Source organism: Sphaeramia orbicularis, chromosome 22 (genome assembly GCF_902148855.1).
Source record: "Sphaeramia orbicularis chromosome 22, fSphaOr1.1, whole genome shotgun sequence".
NCBI lineage: Eukaryota > Metazoa > Chordata > Actinopteri > Kurtiformes > Apogonidae > Sphaeramia > Sphaeramia orbicularis.
The window spans coordinates 37188117-37208039 of NC_043978.1; the positions used below are offsets into that span (position 1 = coordinate 37188117).

General features: G+C 36.9%; 1 protein-coding gene across 4 annotated transcripts in view; it reads left to right on the forward strand.

Moving 5' to 3' along the window:
- nkx2.4a (NK2 homeobox 4a) overlaps positions 1 to 19923 on the forward strand; it is a 52034-nt gene that overhangs the window by 447 nt on the left and 31664 nt on the right. Inside the window, exon 2 of one of the 4 annotated variants that reach the window (XM_030126837.1) lies at positions 506 to 1184. In XM_030126837.1, coding sequence (XP_029982697.1) covers positions 506 to 1184 — 679 coding nt within the window. Of the gene's footprint in view, positions 1 to 505; positions 1875 to 19923 lie in introns of those variants that run through there. The other 3 variants (XM_030126836.1, XM_030126839.1, XM_030126838.1) reach the window with 3 other exon arrangements.

Below are 19923 nucleotides of genomic sequence, written 5' to 3' on the forward strand. Positions count from 1 at the left end.
TTATGCACAGTTTTCAGAAATATTTTTCAGTCAATTAAAAATATTAATGATTTTAAATTCAAGAAATCTATGAAAAACGCACGGGACGCACTGACATGTGTGGCTTTAAAAATAATTTAATTTTCAGGATTTTGTGATTAAAAAGTTGATGCAATCAGTGTACATTATTTTAGGACAGCGTTCACTTAGTATTATTATCCATTACAGCTAAACCGAAAAGGAGATCATTTTTTCAAGTCTGGCTCGACTTTTTTCATCTTTGGCATGACTAAATATCAAAAATAGATCTAAATCTGACTATTATTATTATTATTATTATTATTATTATTATTATTATTATTATTATTATTATTATCATTATCATTTAGGACAAAAGCTGATTATTGCTAACTTCCATAATGTTTAAGTACAACAGTCAATAATCAGTAAGGATTACTACTTCAGGCGAAACAGTGTTCTCCTCTTCTGTTTATTGAACACACGTATATGTATGTATATTTTTAAGTTTCTAGATTCATGGGACCTTCCACAGGTATGAACATGACCGGCATGGGGAGTCTCACGGGGATGGACGCCACCAAATCCATGCCAGCTCTACACGCTGCGCCCAGGAGGAAACGACGCGTCCTGTTTTCGCAGGCTCAGGTCTACGAGCTGGAGAGGAGGTTTAAACAGCAGAAATACCTGTCGGCGCCCGAGAGGGAGCACCTGGCCAGCATGATCCACCTTACACCTACCCAGGTCAAGATCTGGTTTCAGAACCACCGGTATAAGATGAAGCGCCAGGCCAAGGACAAGGCTGCGCAGCAGCTGCAGCAGCAGCAGCAGGACGGTAACCTGTGCCAACAGCAGGCGCAGTCCCCGAGGCGCGTAGCCGTGCCAGTACTGGTGAAGGACGGTAAACCGTGCCAGAACGGCTCCAACACACCGACGCCGAATCAGCAACAGGTACAACAGAGCCAACAACAAAGCCAACAACAGAACGGAGCCGGAGTCGTGCTCGCATCCTCGACCAGCAGCCTAAGCCAGCATCAAAGCCAGCAGCAGGTGAACGCTTTGGAGCTAGAGGAGATGTCACCCAGCCCCCCCTCACTGCACAGCCAGCTCAACATGGCCCAGATAGACACGTCTGCTGTAGATTACACCAGTAACATGGTCAGCTCAAACCTCCTGTACGGCAGAACGTGGTAGGACCTAACACAGTACTGTCACTTTTTCTATGTGAACCTGCGGATGAGCCCATAAAAGAGCAAAACACAAATATATATATAGTCCCATTTTTAGTCTGTCTATATATATATATTTGTAAATATATATATATGTAGGCTGAAAATGGGAAATGGTGCCCTTTGGTGTTGGATGGGACAAGGCGCACAGAGGCGCACCAGCTGATCAGGGCACATTTTCTTGACATCTCTGAGAGGGGAGTCTATTTTTGAACATTACAGAAATGGCTGCCCTTGAGAGCAATTATGTCGTTTCTGGACCTTTTGTAATCCATGTTTTGGACCTTCCTCATGATGTTTTAAACGTAGTCTATGTTGTTGAAACAAACAGGAATGCTGCTTCACTTGAGTTCGGACTGGGGGGGAGGTGGGATCAGGTTTGAAGTACACTAAGCCACCACTCCTTATTTACGGTATTTTATCATATTAATATTGTAAACTAATGTATTCATCTAGACTTATTAAATAAAGTAGGGACTTGTATATTTGGCTAACACAAGAATGCGTTTAACTGTATATTATTCGTTATTGCGTCCACTTTTATGTTTTCTTTATTCTTTTGTAAGTTAAAAAGGAACAAATGCGTGATGGCTGCTGTATATGTTTCAAAACCAAGTGAACGTTAACAATAAATAACTTGAAGTGTGAGAGCTATTCCTGTAGAAGTAATTTTTTAAAGGGGATCTGTTTTGGAGTGCATTTTCATTATGTTGTGATTGAGACCAAATTGAGCTGGAAAGCAAGGTCGATGAGGAAGCCAGCATTGTTCAGGTGACATTTTGGAGGGCTGCCTTTCATGGAGGATGTCTGCAAGACTCCAAGACCGGGAAATCACCCTGTTAAAAATCACTCACACTTTTCAGCCAGCTTAAAATCAGAATTAAATTATGATTTATGGATCTCATTCTTAGAAAACTCTTCAAACACTGATGCAATCATAATGTTCTTAGACTCTCAATTTTTATCGTCCAGTTTTATTTAGAAATAAAGCATTAATTGAATATAAATAAAACCAATTATTTAAGTAGCCAGTGTAAAGAGTATTTGTATATTATATTTTCTATATGTCTCCCATTATTTTAATTCTGCAAGGTAACATTCAGAAATTATAGAGAGCATACGATAAATTATTATTATTATTATTATTATTATTATTATTATTATTATTATTATTATTATTATACTCCAGAGGCCATATATATATATTTTTAATGCTACTCTTAACACTACCAACACGTATAACATTGATTTAAAATCAAAGGCAAATTACATGACATAAACTTCTCTCTTTTTTTTTTTAAATTTATTTATTTTATTTTATTATTATTATTTTCATTATTTTTAACTCGGTAGATTTTAATTAGTGGAACTAATTGTAACTACTTGAAATGAACCGCTTTTTTTTGCTTAAAACTGAATTCGTGCGTAAAGGAAATTCGATAGCAGACGTATTTAACAATATGTAGCGCAGAACAGATTTATATCAAAATTATTAGAGAGAATATTATACTCTTATTTTACTTAATTCATATAGCACCCTTTCTAATAAAAAAAAATATAATTTTAGGTAAATTACCTTTATATTGGATTTACTCTTTGCCCTAATTTTCCTCAAAGTTTAGTTTCATAAAACCTAAATGTGAGATTTATTCACAAAATTTATGCTAATAATTGGTGCAAATATTGAGTTGAAAATTATCTGGTATTTTATTGATCCCTAGTGATTTGTTCACTAGGAATTGTTTCAAGCAAAAATAGACACTGATAATTTTTTTTCTTTTTTTTTCACTCCTTATTGTTCACATATAGAGGTCCATCTATTTTACACACACTCCTCACTCTGATCAATCTCTTTAGAAGATGAATGATTTGTGCAAACAAACTCCAAAGTGTTTAAGGTCATCACTTAGCGTCAGTGTCGGTTACTCTTTGCTTCTGTCCTCCAAAACCTTTTTACACCAGCAGCAGTTGGTAATAGGATCTAACATTTCATTTCCTGTGGTCATTTAAACACGTTTGAAAATTACTTCTCAATCCCCTTGCTGATGACACCCTGTGATGATGATGATGGCTATCAGTGTGTCTCAATGGAGACCTTGGAGAGCCTCCATTTCCAACCCCTTCACATACCTGGCAGCTGTATGTATATGTGCCATCATCTCTACACTCGAAGGAAGCATCAGAGCCAATATGCACCTGACATTTGGAATTGAGCGGCAACAACTCCATCAGAAAGGAGTTTGATAAGAGCATTAAAAAGAGAAATGCATTCCACAATATACACTTTGATGCTGCAAGATGTTTCTGATAGATTTTGTCTCTAAATTGAGGGCATGAATGAGCTGTCAACAAAGCTTTTGATGGTGGACCACATGAAATGAAAGTGGAGGTGAAACCATTCTTTTCTCTTTTCAATAGCCATAGTTATGGAGTACTAATAGGCTATGCTTGGTAATCACTGGCCATTGTGCCTGTTGCCTCTCTGAGTTTATTGGGGGGGTACCTCTCTTTGTAAAGATATATGAGACTGGCTGGGCACTGTAATTGGTGCTGGCATCATCATTTCTGTCTGGAAAGTTTTGGGACTGCAACCGCTACAGTGTGTTACTTTTATAAGCAGTTGCAGAACCAAGTTACACATAATCTGTATTAACAGCATCTGTGCTCACCCATACACCCACACACATGCATATAAACAAACAGACACATGTACGCACATATTCACATACATGTACGCAAACAGTGTGACTGAATAACTCATACATTACATAAAATTGCCTCTATTACCCAAAGCAGAGATTTCCATCAGTGCTGAATGGAGTCTATCACTACCTTTACAGCCATACATACTGTTGATAGAGCATGAAGCAGAGGATAACCTATTTCATGGATGTAAAGACATTTTTAGACTATTCTTCCCAGGTAATTGCAGGTTGCAATGCATAATACAAATCCAGCAGGAAGCCTTGCTTCAGTCTCTGCACCCCCCAACCACCCCACCAACTCCCTTCCTCCCTATTATTCTACTTAATATGTCAGAAGGTCTGATCGCAGAGAAACCTTTTCAAGTCCTATTGATGTGTTCCTCAATTGACCATGGCGACCTAGCAACCTAGAGAGCGCTAATTGGGAAGGGCTTAACATTATTGGCTGCACTATTTGTAGAGAAACATAGGCCAAACATATAACCCTCATCATATGCAGTGGCTTAGTTTTGTAAGAACGGAATGAGAGGTAATTGTTTAATCTGTTGGTCTTGACTTAAAATAAAAATGTATAAATCATAGTTTGGCCTAATTTCTTAGCAAAATATAACGTAGGCTTAAGGTTATAAAAAATATATAAACTTAATTTCACAGTTAGAAGTAAATTTTTTTCTCATATAATGACATAAAGCATTGATAAATAAAAGCTACATTTAATTCAAAGTTGCAGTAAAACTTAGATTTTAGTCAAAGCTAGCACCTAAAAATTCAAGGTTTACTTTTTATTTCATTGTGCAAAAGAGTGCATTGAACAGGCATGTCTTGAAGACCTACCCATACAACTTGTGATTAATGTATTGTCCTTATGTTCGGCCAAGAAGAAAGAACTGTTCTTTTTGATAAACCTACGGGATTTGCTTGGTTTCCATAGAATGAGTCACTTCAAGTTTGCAAGTTTTTGACATAGAGACCAAAAAGTTTCCCAATTCTAGTAATTTTCAATTGGTAAAATAGCCTGTAACTAATCATCTTCCTACAGAGTGGAAAAAAAACATTTCAAGAAGGTCATAGGACTCTGAAAGCAATTCTCACTCTAATAGATTTCCATGAAATTAAATACATGAAACCACATTTTCACCGTTTGGTTTGACAATAACACGAACTCAAATGAACACATGCGTACACACACATGCACGTGCAAACACACACTCATAAGCTATTTTCAGGACTAGCATTAGCTAATTCCATTGCTTACTATGAATACCATTTTATCAATATGTGGCACCGCTGGGCCCAAACAAGCTTTTGAAGACTATTCACTACTGTCTGTCCTCGGGTGGGGGGCGGGTGGCAGAGGATGAAGGATGGAGGGCCAGGTTAGGAGTGTGTGTGTGTGTGTGTGTGTGTGCGTGGGGAGGGGCAGCATCCCTTATTAGAAAACCATGTCACATTCTCTCCTGCACCGGCCGGACTTGCTGCACTGCCAGTAATCCCCCTCCAAGTCCCCCTATGCATGTTATTCAATTCGGTCATAAGTAGTTAGAGAAACTGTTTTCAGTTGCCACTAATAACTACTGACCTCCAGTGACACAGGCCAACAATAGGTTTGTCAGGCCTGAAACGTACAACCAAAGAAGGTGATTAGGAACTCAAGAGGTTTGAAGCAAGAATCAATGGTTACTCTGTCCGGCCATGGTGCTTCCAGCATGGCACTGATGATTGTGGGACCTCCATTAGTTATGCCTCATTAAGTCCCACAAACTCTTCTTTGAGAAAATTAGTTCAGCCAATTGAAAATACTTCTATGGCAGTATATACACAACCTCCTTGTACATCTTCAGAAAGAGGAGCCTTGCATAATCCAACTTTAAATTCATTATTCCTTCACTTCTCTATCAATTTGTCTTACACATTATATCAAATGAATGATCTTAAACAACTCCCTGCTTGTAATATTAACTGAATCTGTGCAGAAAATGTATGTAATGTTATTATATTACAAAATATATATTTCATTAAGATGTTAAGCCGCAAGAAAAAACAAAATGGACAAACTAACAAGTCAAAGTATATTATAACGAGAAAAAAGAAGAGACGATAAACTTTTCCTTTTTTCACATTCACAAATCACACTACCATGTTCACAAGTGAGACAGTTTTGAAGTATGTGTGTAAATGCATGCATCTTTCCCTAAATATCTACCCGGAAAACAAAAATGCAGAAAAGGACAATGGCTGAAAACAATGCACATTTTACTGAATATTTTCATGACATGAAGGACAAAAGTCTTCTGAGGCGATTTGTAAGCATTTCAAAATACTTGCTTGTATCTGTGTGTAATATTGGCAGGACTACGCGTCATATAATTATGCTCCATCCTTGGAATTGGTTTCAATCTGCCCAAACAACAAAAATGATGCAGGAAATCAAGTGAGTATAAAAGACATTATTAACAGTCACCTCAAAATATGTAAAGAGGTGTAAAACTGAGTAAGAAATTGAACTTTTGCATTCAGAAACATAAAATAGACACATTTACAGGACAAAAGAGTTCATCTCCGTCCTTCACAACACTCCTCTTTACTTTTGAACCAGCAAGCAGTTTTCTCTCGGCTCACCGTTGCCACGGTAATGGCCAGCTGCCAGTCTGCGGATTACTGGTTAATAGGGCCAGGGCTGGAGAGCAGTTCAATGAAGGTAGGCAATGGATAAGATCAGTGTGTTTTGGCTAGGGCACAGTTACCCATGTGCACCTGAAAGAGTGTAGCTTTGTTCTATTTTTATTTATCACTTTATCTTTTTTTACAGAAATAGCCAAAAGTAATTGTATAGTCAATGTATGTCTCCATAGGCACCTGAAGAGGGATGGATGGTGCATTCATGTGCACAAAGACACAAAGGAGAAAAAAGTAGCACAAGTAATACATGTTTGGGAAATTTCAAGGACAGGGCTTTAAACATGCTTGGAAAAATGAGAAATGCTCTCAGAACTAGTTAATGGAGGGCAGCGATCCGGAAGCAAACAGGCAAACACACACACACACACACACAAACACACAACACATACATCGGCATGAATGGCAAAAGACAACTGAAACCAGCACCACTGAATAGATACGTCTGTCAAATTAAGCCCAGAAGGACATAATCATTTCTTCAAATATAACACGCAGTAATCTGGCCCCTCCAAAACACGCGGGAGTCTCAATATAACTGTCCCAGAGGGCCATGGGGCCAAAGAGGACCACCCACTTTCTTTTCAATTATCATCTTGCAGCAACCTGTCTCCTCTCCAGCATTCAGCAGGAGACACTGACTGCTCTCCAGAGGGAATTACAATTAGACTGCTGTTTGTCCCCCGAATAAACTTCCAGACTGTAGCCGACAGTCTCAGCTCTGAGGAGCATGTGACCCCAAGGACAAACAGGATTACGCCACAAATCCCATGTTCCTTTACTTTCTCTTGTCTCTCTTGAGTTACTGTGGTCGGGGTCTCAGGGTAAAGGCGGGGTGAGGAAAACGGGTAACGCAGCCCAATTCCCACCCAACTCTGCAAATACATAATAAACTCATTCCACTTTGTACATTTATAACACAATGGTATCATATTTGTAATTTTTAAGATTCGGTGTAGTTTAACCGCAAACTTTTTTTTTTTTTTTTTTTTTAAGAACTAACTAAAATTCTGCCCTGATTGAGTTCACGAGATCAATGTCATTTCTTTATCTTTGAAAAGTATACACAGGTGGAATAAAATATTTTTACCTTTTTTCATGAAATGATTGTGACAATGTGATGTATTCTTGATGGATGAAGTGTAACTGGGACTCAGTATGTAATCATTGTACCTGGTCAAAGGTGATTAGTGATGTGTATAAATAGAAATAAAAAGAGGAATGTGTCTGAAAACAAAATTATTCCAAATTCATGGGCAACTGTATATTTGTGTTGGCTGATGATCAACCTAACTGTCGGATTACAAAAAGAGCTCATTTTTTGGCACCTGTTAATGAGACAAAAATGGAAAAAGTTTTTATTCAAATGAAAATGTCATATATTTATAAGTTGTATGTATGTGATATTTCGGTCTTGCCAATATGTATCTGCAATGTTGTCTCTGAACACAATGGGAGTCTTTTTCTAATCTCCTGGGTGGCTAACATTTGTCTATTATTTACTTGTAACTTGTATCATTTGTGTATTATCTGTCTTTTAAAACCTCATCAGTCCAAATAACAATTACTCTAAGAATTTGTCTCTGGGACACCAATTAGGCCACAATCCACATGGGACAAAGGCTCTGTTTCAGATGGCAGTCACACTGGCCAGTGGATCTGGAGTGTTTATTTGCCCTGCTGTAGCCAGCTGGTCATACGAAGGCACAGAAAGGGTACATTGACTCCACCCTGCAGGGGGTAGTGGCACAGCAAAAGGGAAATGGAACTCTTTTTCAACTCCCTCTCCACAATGCAACGCACCCAATCAAGGAGCCCCAGACTCTTTTGTGGGGGTGGTGAGTGGACAAGGGAGGGATGGTAAGAGGGAGGGGGTGGGTTTGGGCTGCCAATCCCTCCTCCTGTCGCTATCCTGTCTGTGCGGCCAGCCACACTTCACAGCTAATTAGCGGTCAGATCCACTGGCCCCTAATCAGCAGGACATGTTAAAACTGCCCTAATCAGGCCTAATCCTGGCTTTGTGTCACACACACATACTACGCACACACACTTCCACAGTCTATTTACTCCGTCTGCTGTATTGATTAAGGCATCATTTGGGGATTTAGTGGTCAATACACTGCAATCTGCGGCTGTGTGTAGGTGTGTCCTGGATAAACATGAGGTAAATCCTCTATAGGTAGAATAGATAGAACGTCACCTCTTCCTAGCAGTCAAAATATTTTAGAAAGTTATGAAGTTATTATAATTTGGTTTCAGCCACATTTCTATTTTTATTCCTATTCATACACATTAGTAATCACCTTTGACCAGGGGCAATCATTACACTTTATCAAGAATAAATCACACCCTCACAATCATTTCGTGAGTAAAGGTAAAAAAAAATATTTTATTCCAACTTCATTAGCAACAGTGTATATATGGACGAATATGCACTTTATCACATCACTAACTGACTCACACTCTGGAAAAACCTACACACAAACTTATCTGGGCAAAACGGATATAAATTAACCACCATTATATGAACTAGTGCGTCTCTACACACATGTACTTTATAAATCACAAGACTGCTTTATAATTATAGACTTTATATTGCATCTGAAATTATATTAGTTCTCCTGCCTGATCTCCTTTTCAGCCTTTGTAACACGGGCCATTTCTTTACTAATTCCACATTTCTCTTGTGTAGGTACTGTATGGAGTATTTACTACCTTTAACATGCTGAGATTCATTCATTCATTCATTCATTCATTCAGTATTGTGCAGACATTAAACTGTGACTTAACAGGTGAAGTTAGTTTTTTATGATGAATGCCCCTGTTCTCTGTATGGAAATTACATCTGTCCTTTCATTTAATGATGATTTAAGCCTAAAACACATTTTGAGCCACAGCCTCTTGAGTTTTGTTAAATATGCCATTTGTTATTAAGTGTGGAGCATATGTATCCTTCACCTTTCATATCTTTTTTTTTTTATGATTTTATAAGTATAATAAACTGTTTCTTAAGTGATGGATCTTTAGGTTAACGTATTTGCTTTGTGCTCACATTATTCAGAATGTCTAGCTATTTCAGGGCTATAACTTTTCATTTTATATCTTTGCAATGTTAAAAAAAAAATCAACATATGCATGGCTTTTTAAGATACTTGTAATGTTTAAGATGAGCTATCTGCTTTATCGCATAAGAAGTGTTTTAATTGATCACTTACTGCAGTCTTCGAGTCATTAACCTCCTTGGTGTTAATTTGGTTCTAATGCACAGACACTCAAGGATGGGTGTGAATAACAAGATGATTCTTTTTCTTTCTCCATGCAGTTTTTTTCTGTGTGTGTGTGTATGTGATTATCTCCAGGATGCAGCAACATTGGTAAAAGACTGACATACATTTCTAAACCTGTTAGAGAGTATAACGTCGAATTTTATTTAATTAGATGTTGCTACAATCCAAACCTCTCCTCATGTTCTCCACTGACATCAGCGTTGCCCACCTGCACCTACAGTAAACGCTCCTGGTCTATTTACTTGATTCTTTCATAAAGAGACTACTTAGAAACTTTAGTTAGGCAAAATGAGGTCATCAGCATTGACAGTATGGATGAATTTTAGTCCAAGTGCTGAACTGTGGAGAATGGATTAGGTAATTACCATACTTTTCAGTGATATAGGCCATAAATTAAAATCTCCAACAACTTCTCAAGTGACAACTCATCTAATCAGGGGGACAATCATGGAGAGGCCTTGCTGTTTACTGATTGCTCTAATCAAAAATGGCTTCTTCAAACACAGCTAATTGGTCAGTTTACTCACGGTACGGGGAGGCAAATGTGGAGGGGCTACTGTCGTGATTTGAAGGACCCAAATATCTCCTATTTGCATTGAGAGCCACCAGAATACTCTTGACTCCCACAAGTTATCAGCAAACCAGACAATTATTCATCAGGCACAAATTGGCACATCAAAGTCAAATCAGAGAATTACCGTCAGGAAGACCCCAAAGCAAGGGCTGAGAGAGGAAAGGTGGCCCTTTGATTGACCGCAATGCCCTTTGCTCAATACTTTCCACAAATTGAGAAAAGAAGAAAAAACAGGCATCATTTGAAGTGTGAAAGAAAATTAAGAGAATTAAAAGAGATCAATACACACCTGCTCAACCAGGATCAGATTTTCATACTTTTCTTTCTTTCTTTCTTTCTTTCTTTCTTTCTTTCTTTCTTTCTTTCTTTCTTTCTTTCTTTCTTTCTTTCTTTCTTTCTTTCTTCTTGTCAAAAATAATGACAAATTAAAGCTGCTGTTTCTTTTATGAAGAACAAACCAGCAAACCAATATAATCTTGACACCCTCTAAAGGTTTACTACTAGTCAATAAGGGACTGTATATATTTCCATACATCTGATATTTGAATGTGGAATTTAAATGTGTACAAGTAGATAATTTTATCAGTGTTCAAGGTTTAAAGTTTAATTTATTGTAATCACAAACATGATAAAAATATTCCGGGGATAAAATCACCCAGTTACCTGTAGCCGGTCATGATAAATAACATAACTAAAGTCAGATTGTATAAATAAATTAATAAATAACTAAAATAACACCAGCTGTCATTAAAATTGAATCACATAGTTAAAACAGAGCAGCTTAGACTCAATGGCAGAGTTAACAGTCACAGCAGTAAAGTACAGAGGACAGACCTTCTTATGTCAGAGGTTCTGTCCCTGTATCACACTCCAGAACAACCAGCTTCCACTCTGGGTCACTTTAAGCTTCCACTGGACAGATGGAGTAGCCATTAAGGGCATGAGAAAGTATCACTCAGGTAAATTCAGGTTTTGCCAGCCAGGGACTTCATCTGGCAGCCTCATCCTTAGGCTATTACTGTGCTGGAGTCAGACTCACAACATTTTTTCTGCACTCGCTTGTTGTATTTTTGCTGCTGCAAAATGGGAAATTTACCCACAGTGGGATAAATAAAGTCTTATCTTATCTTATCTTATCTTATCTTATCTTATCTTATCTTATCTTATCTTATCTTATCTTATCTTATCTTATCTTATCTTATCTTATCTTATCTTATTTTTTTTAACAATATCTTTATTGCGCTTTGGTGTACACATTAAATATTCAGTATTCATTTGTACAGTATTGTTTTGAAATAAAATACATAGTCTATACCCCAGTCCAACCCACCCCTTAGCATGATTAATTTGAGAGAAAATCATGCCATAACCATCCGCATGTATACTCTTTAGAAATAATAACAACAGAACATACTGTAATACAATATAATACAACTTCAGCAGTGTGAGAAGTGACGTGTAGATATTTTAAAGCTGCACAGACTCACATAAATAAATAGCAAAGCACTGCAAAGTTCAAGTGTGAACATCACAAGAAATAATACATCTGTAAGGCTAATAGGGCCAGAGTACATTTCATAACAAGTGGTGCCAGGCACAACAAACCCCGCCCCTTGCATGTATTGTAGCTTATTTTGGCATCAATCCAGCTGATGTCATCATGTCATCATCATGTCATCAGAAAAAGATTTTAAAAATTCATAAAAAAATGTGAACTTTGACCTACTTTTCCAAAAATGTAATCACCTCTATTCTGGGTCACTGGCAATCTACAAACCCGACTTGGTATGAATTCAATCAACAGTTTTGCTACTACAGACATGTGAAATTTCACCCATTGTAAGAAAATAGGGGGAAAAAAAGATTTAGAAAATTCATAAAAAATTTAAACTTTGACCTGCTTTTCCCAAAATGTGCTTATATCTATTCTGGTTCACTACCAATGTATAAGCTAAATTTGGTATGAATTCAACTAATAATTTTGCTGCTAAAGGCATTTGAAATTTAGCCCATTACAAGTAAATGGGGGAAAAAAAAGATGTAAAAAATTCATAAAAAATTGCAACTTTGACCTACTTTTCCCAAAATGTAATCAGATCTATTCTGGGTCACTGGCAAGCTGCAAACCTAATTTAGTATGAATTCAGCTGATAGTTTTACTGCTAGACAAACAAAAACAAAAACAATATCCCTCGCCTCCCCTTTGGGGGGCGGGGTAAAAATTCAAGATAATAACCATAAAAAAAAAAAAAAAAAAAAATAGTGAACGGTAATCATCAACCCCAAAAACACAGCACAACTGTGCTATTCGTAACAATATAAAATGTGCAGATGCACTGAGCTCTACAGATATGGTGAATGATGCAGTGGAGCCAGCGCTGTCTGGGATGAATTAATGATGTTGTGAAAAATAGCCAATACTCGATCTGTGCAAAACAGTGAGTTGATATAAAAAACATGAAAAGATAATTAAGACTAATGAGTCTGTATGAAAAGCTTTCAGCATCAGCAGCCATTGCAATGTGTAACTCTATTTAGCAATTAAGATGAATGACAAAGTTTAGGTTAATTAATAGGGCTGTAAGGTATATTTTATAAGTTGAAATACACCTTTAGGTTCTTGCTGTCCTCAGTGATTGATTAGTAATGCATTCTGGAGAATATACTGTTGATATGACTTTCATTTCTTTAAACTAACCTTATCATCTTCACTGCGGTACAGTATTTACCTTCCGCTTTTCAAGAAATGAAAGATATCTCCCTTTTGCATCTTATTGAAAATCATGCAAAATGACTGTTCTGCTGCTATAAATGCTATAATATTTAGTATCATCTGCTTTTACACAGTTTCTTTACTTACAAACACCACTTCTGTAAGTGTTGTTATCACAATCAGTGACTGTAAATCACTTGCATACTTAATACATAACAACATATCCGAAATAGTGCAACATTCACGCTTACGCACACATTCATGCTTACTTTGTTGAGACAGCTATTTTAATTTATCATGTTCTTGTTTATTCCGCAAGAAGGAAAAAAAAAAAGTATTTTTCAACTGACAATCCAATTTCCAAAACTTTGCTTACAAAATGTTTGGCATTTTTGTCAAGTGTCCTCATTCACTTCAATCAGAAGGTTATAAGTGTTGTTTTAGAAGTGTTAGCTGAGTTTAGGGAAGGAATGCCACTCACTTTTACAATATATTCGGAGGGAAGTTGAGGGAAAACATAGCTTTGCACTTAGAAAGTAACCTGGATTCCAGAGTGAGGCTACAGCAGGCTGTACCATGGAATCAAACAGGGCATTCAAGTGGAACATAAAAATAAGTTAGAGCTACAATTGATGGAGATAACACACCTCCCAAAAGTGTGGATGAAACCATGTTTACCACTGTGTAGCATTTCTTCTTCTTCTTCTTCTTCTTCTTCTTCTTCTTCTTCTTCTTCTTCTTCTTCTTCTTCTTCTTCTTCTTCTTCTTCTTCTTCTTCTTCTTCTTCTTCTTCTTCTTCTTCTTCTTCTTCTTCTTCTTCTTCTTCTTCTTCTTCTTCTTCTTCTTCTTCTTCTTCTTCTTCTTCTTCTTCTTCTTCTTCTTCTTCTTCTTCTAGCAACCATCTGTAAACATTTGGAACTGAAGAGACCAGTGGCTGGAGTTTTGGACAGGACAGTTGTCCTATTTTTGTCTGATATATGATTCCAGCTGCTAAAGAGGCCTGGATTTTCATTGTTTTGTTATTGATTTCATGATATGCCAGATGTTTTTAATAGAGGAAAGGTCTGGACTGTGGACCAATGAGTTCAGGACCCAGACTCTTTGACTGCAAAGTCATGCTATTTTAATAGATTCAATATGCAGTTTGCTGGAATTGTCTTGCTGAAATATGTAAAAAGATGTTGTAAAAAGATGTTGAGTGAATGGAGTATATGTTACTCTAAAACCTGTATAGACCTTTCAGCATTGGCAGCGTCTTTCCAGGTGTACAAACTGCCAGTCCATTGACACTAATGCACCCCCATACCGTCAGCGATGCAGGCTTTTGAACTGAGTGCTCATAAAAGCTGAATAGTTTCTCTCCTCTTTAGCCTGGAGGACACGTCCATTTTAAATGAGCTTTGGTCCAGAGAAGGCTATGGCATTTAAGAATCATGTTCACATATGGTTTCTTCTTTGCGTGATAGAGCTTTAACTTACATTTGTGTTGCAAGTGTGATTTCTGGAAGTGTTCCTGACCTCAACCAATGATTTCCTTTACAGAACCCTCCCTGGTTTTTTATCCAGCACCACTTGAGGGCCTCGAGATCATGGACATCCAATACTGATTTTCGGCTTTGTACTGTATCCACAAAGCCATTATTACTGTCAATGATGAGATATTCAAAGTTCAATGAGGAGCATCATTCCCTATTTTGGATTTAGTTGATACAGTTTTTCAAAAACTGAAGCACTGTCCATCTTTCCTGCTGTCTCTCTAAGATGCTCTTTTTATACCCAGTCTGTTTCTGACCTTTTGCCATTGAACCTTATGAGCTGCAAAATGGTCCTTTGGTTGTTTATTTTCAGTACCTCTCACTTTTCCAGCCTTATATTTTCTGAATCGAAACTTTTTGGGGACGTGTTGCTGTAGTTGGATTCAAAATTAGCATATTTTTTCTTAAAATTATACATTTAAAATGATGCATTCTGTTTGTACTTTTTTGGAAATGGAGTTGTACAGCTGTACAATAAGGTTATGCTCATGTAGTTTGAGCTGCATGACCATAACTGTTGTTATTTAGTAGTTGTGGAGGAGGGTTTGTTCAAGTAAAACAATTACTGTCAGAAAGGTTTATTAAATTATCCAGTGTTAACTGACAAATTATAGAATTAAGTTATTCATAGTACTCCATCAAAACCTGCAAGTTCTGCCTGTGATATTATGCATACCAAGTCTGTTGTAATTACACCTGATTATTGATGATTTCCTGTCCTCATCACTGATGAAAATGGCCATATTTGCATTATTTTTATGTGTCCTTTCATGTACAAACACACTGTACTATTATGGTTTCACAATACATTATTGTCACTGCAACTTTCTTGAAAACACACAAAGACTGTGAAACACAGTTTTGGAGTTGATTCCATCTATATTCAGAATAATTTGAAAATAATAGAACAATGCATTAGACAGGGGAAAAAAATGTAATTTTTGGATAAAATTCCTATAGATAAAATAACTCCTTGAGGATCTGGCTAAGAGCGTAGTACAAACACAAATGACACAAACCTAACTACACAAATACAACTGAAAGACAAAACACGGAATAAAATCTAGTTACGATGCATAAACTGGTGGAATTTCTAAAATGGTTTTAGTTAAAAGGAACAGAACTGCCTTAGTAGTTCAGCCTACTCTGCATTCATCCACCTATTGTTCTTCATGTTTCTTATTTTCCTGCGAGCACAGTGGAATAGAATGGAATGGTTTGAAACTCACTTTTCCTGCAGCAGAATACTATAATTAGTATGCAAGGACAAAGGAATAGAGTTATATTGTATTTTGAATATGTTACATTACAGCTGCTGGATCTCACACATTCCTCTTTTGGTGGAAGGATCGAATTTGTTAAATCCAGCAGATTCAGCTAATGCTGACTTTCTACCGCGTTAATTCCATGTTGATGAAGAAGACTATGCAACACCATCTTTTCAAAGACAGAAAATCCATGTAAAATCCCTCTTAATATTAACTATATGGTTTCTATAGACTAATGACTGCATACATTGATGGATAGAAGGATAAATATTTGATTTTTATGTTCTGTTACTCGAGGTTAAGTGATACTGAGGTCTTTGGTACAGAGTTTCATAAAGATTAAAGTAAAGTAAAGTAAAGATTCAAGATATTTGAAAGTATCTACACAGGAAATAGATATGGTGGAGATAATCACCTACTTCAAGAGTCTCGCTGTAAAAATGACAAAAATGTGAATTTTGTTTGTGAAATATTTTATTCTGTTCTTTCAGAATATCATATTTTGTGTCTTTATTTAATTATAATGTGGAGAGACCTAAGTGCAAACTGCTCATGACAAGTGATTGGTGGTAATGAAAATGACTGCCTTTGACTCTATATCCCAAATATTCAGTAAACAATGCAGTAATTCACAAGACCTAAACATAGCTCTATAATACAGTGTGTCAACACTTTAAAGCTTGTTTGTGATGTGTTTACTGAAAGATTTGTGAATAGTTTATTGATGACTAGATGTGAGCTACTTTTATTCCTGCTGAATAATATACTAAATAAAAGGAAAAACACACAGAGATGGCACATGGAAAATTATTTTTTGAAGGGCATTATCCCCATACAGTACTGAGCAAGCACATATCAAAGCTTTGGACTAATGAATAGGCCAACTGCTTGGCCTTCCTTTGCAGAGTATGGAGCTTTTGAAAAGAGAACTTACTGAATGGCATACATTGCTGTGTTCGTGTCAGTGTTTGCATACAAAGAGGTATACTTATTTCCCTGTGGCTCTCTGAGTGTGTTGTAGCCCAAACAAATTTGCTTGAGTCTGCATTTAGAGGCTAGAGGCACAAAAGATGTTTCCAAATAAATGCCACAACGTGCAGTTCAGAGCACCAGCTGAATAGATCTTTCAACATGATCACAGATAAAAATGTTGGTTTAATAAATATTTAGAATGAAACATGTATTGTCAAGGGTGTTCAGATAAAATTGAGAAATTCAAAGCAGTCTATCATCTTTATCTCTCTATCAGTGTTATGTTTGAATTCTAGCACTGCCCACAGATATGACCCTCCTTTTTGCCATAAATTGTACCATGTTTTATTAATCTTATCCATTCTTTTCAAAGCCTCTTAAAGATCTGTACTTATTGTGACATGGACATGTCAAAACTTGGCATTGTATACCCAGATAACCTCAATAATCTTCTTTCAAATACATGTAATACACATAATACAAATACAAATACAAATAAACAAATACACTTTTTGATTTTTCTTTCTATTAGCTGCTGAAATCAACCAGCTGAGGTCTGTTAGTCACTTGGTCAAGGATGCTGTAGTCTGCTTTTATTCATTGTTTATACACTCTTATTCTCTATGTACAAATGCTAGAGTGAGTGACATGAATAGGAAACACATGAAGCATAGTATTAGCTTCGAAGGAGCTTGTATCGGCTAATCAGCATCAGTTGTTTCTCATTTGGTCGTACAGCTGTTTGGCTGGTAACCTCCAATCACAGTAATGCAAGTGTAAAGAGGGGAAACAGAACTTGATGATTTTAATACATTCGAATACATCGCTGTTCATCAACGAACTCCTCATGTGGTGTTTCAGGTTGATAATTTAATTATGATAAGTGTTCATATGTGTTATTAAAGGGGATTACCTCATTGCAGAATCCTTGTTTTTACTTTATTCATTGAGAGCTCCATTAAACAACAGAGTCTAGGGGCCAGACCCACTTTTATGCAGGGAATTGCACAGCGTTTGCATATGCAATCTGCTCGGTTTTTATAATAATTCATTTATTCATTTATGTTTTTTGAGCAGAAGAAAAAAATCAAACACCTTTTGTGTACAAGGAACTAATGGTCGAGTAAATACATTAATAAACAAAGGTGATCAAGACAAAATAACAATTGCCATGTACACTAGTAATAACAAAATAAATTAAAGGTGCGGGAGCCTTTTATCACTAATTTTTCATCAAATCTGTAAAACCCCAGTCATATCCTCAGTATCATGAATCCCTAAGCTTTTCTGTGATTACTCACCTGAATCTCTTCCCTCACGGTGAACAATTTCAAAGTGCCATTCACCATAAACAAACCATGTGTTTACAAACAGAGCCGGGAGGTAACTCGGACATCTTTGGAATTTAGTCGCGACATGCATTGTGGGAAGTGGGGGCTCGTGCAGCCGCCTGGCAGCGGCTGCTCAACCATATGATATTATATGGATGAAACAAACACGACACGGAAACGGCTGGAGCTCCGCTTCCCTTCAGCCATTTCCCTGTTTCAGTTGTTTTTGCGTCATATTTGTTGCTTCATATAATATCATATGGTTGCACTGTGACTGGCGCTGCCAGGCAGCTGTGCGAGCCTCCGCTCCCCACAATGTACATCGCAACAAAATTCTGAAGATGCCCGAGTTACCTACTGGCTCTGTTTGTAAACACATGGTTTGTTTACGGTGGATGGCACTTCGAAACTGTTCACCGTGAGGGAAGAGATTCAGTTAAGTAATCACAGAAAGACTTATGGATTCATGATACTTAGACTATGACTGGGGTTTTACAGATCTGATGAAAAACTGGTGATGAAAGTCTCCCAAAGCTTTAAATATGTATTGCTTAAAAAGGAGTGGGAAGAAGAAAACTTATTAAATCCCACCCCCATCTCACATTTATACAATGTAACACATTATTTTTGCTTCCTTAATTATATAATAACAGCTCTATACTGTATAATAACATAATAATAATAATGATAATGGATTAGATTTATACAGTGCTTTTCTATGAACACATACTCATAAGCATATGTATCTATTCACAAAAGATTTTGCGCTAATGATATGTTGGCACAAACATGGATCTTAGCATACCAATTGGTTCATAAAGGAAAAAGGGGAAAAAAAACAGTGCATGTTTAATGAGCAAACACAGACAGCATTTATGCCTTTAACTAAATACTGAAATGTCCATCAAAATAAACTTCAGTCAGTGTAAATCAGGGAAGTCTGAAATGTACATGACAAATGTAAGACTGCAAAAATGATGTTTTGTGTCACTGACAGCACCTGGGATTTTGCAGAAACATTGATACTGATGTTCTGTTTGGTGTCACAGTGTCCCTGAACACCGAAGGACACTGTGTCCATTTGTGGGCGACACAGCAGAGATAACTTCATTAACAGCAGATCAGTCAGGATTTCACAGCCATTAATGTTGTGTGTTCTCCAACTGTGATAGTGGGGAGTGTAAGGATGCAGGGTAATAAAGAAGTCTGGTCATCAGGGTTTGTTATATTTGATTACCTGCACCTCAGAGATAACAGCATACCGACCTGATCCCTCCGATAACTGACTGAAGATTTCAAGCTTTCATTACACACTCAGTCAAAATCATACATGCCTCTCAAACTTGAAGATTTGGAGAAAGACAGAGATATAGAGAATGACAGTTAGTCAGAGGTGAGTTTGTGTATAGTTAAAGCTTTGGGAGAAAAAAAAATCACAGGGAAAAAAATGCTGGAAAATACATTCTGTCTCTCTGCTACTTTCTCCTCTCAGTCCAAATCAAAAGCCTAAATATAAATACGATGAAAATAAATATAACATCATGATAAATACTGACGAGCTGATGTAATTTCATGCCAAACTTTAGAGTTCAGACATGGACTAAAACATTAACAGTTGCATTTGACAGAATCCAAT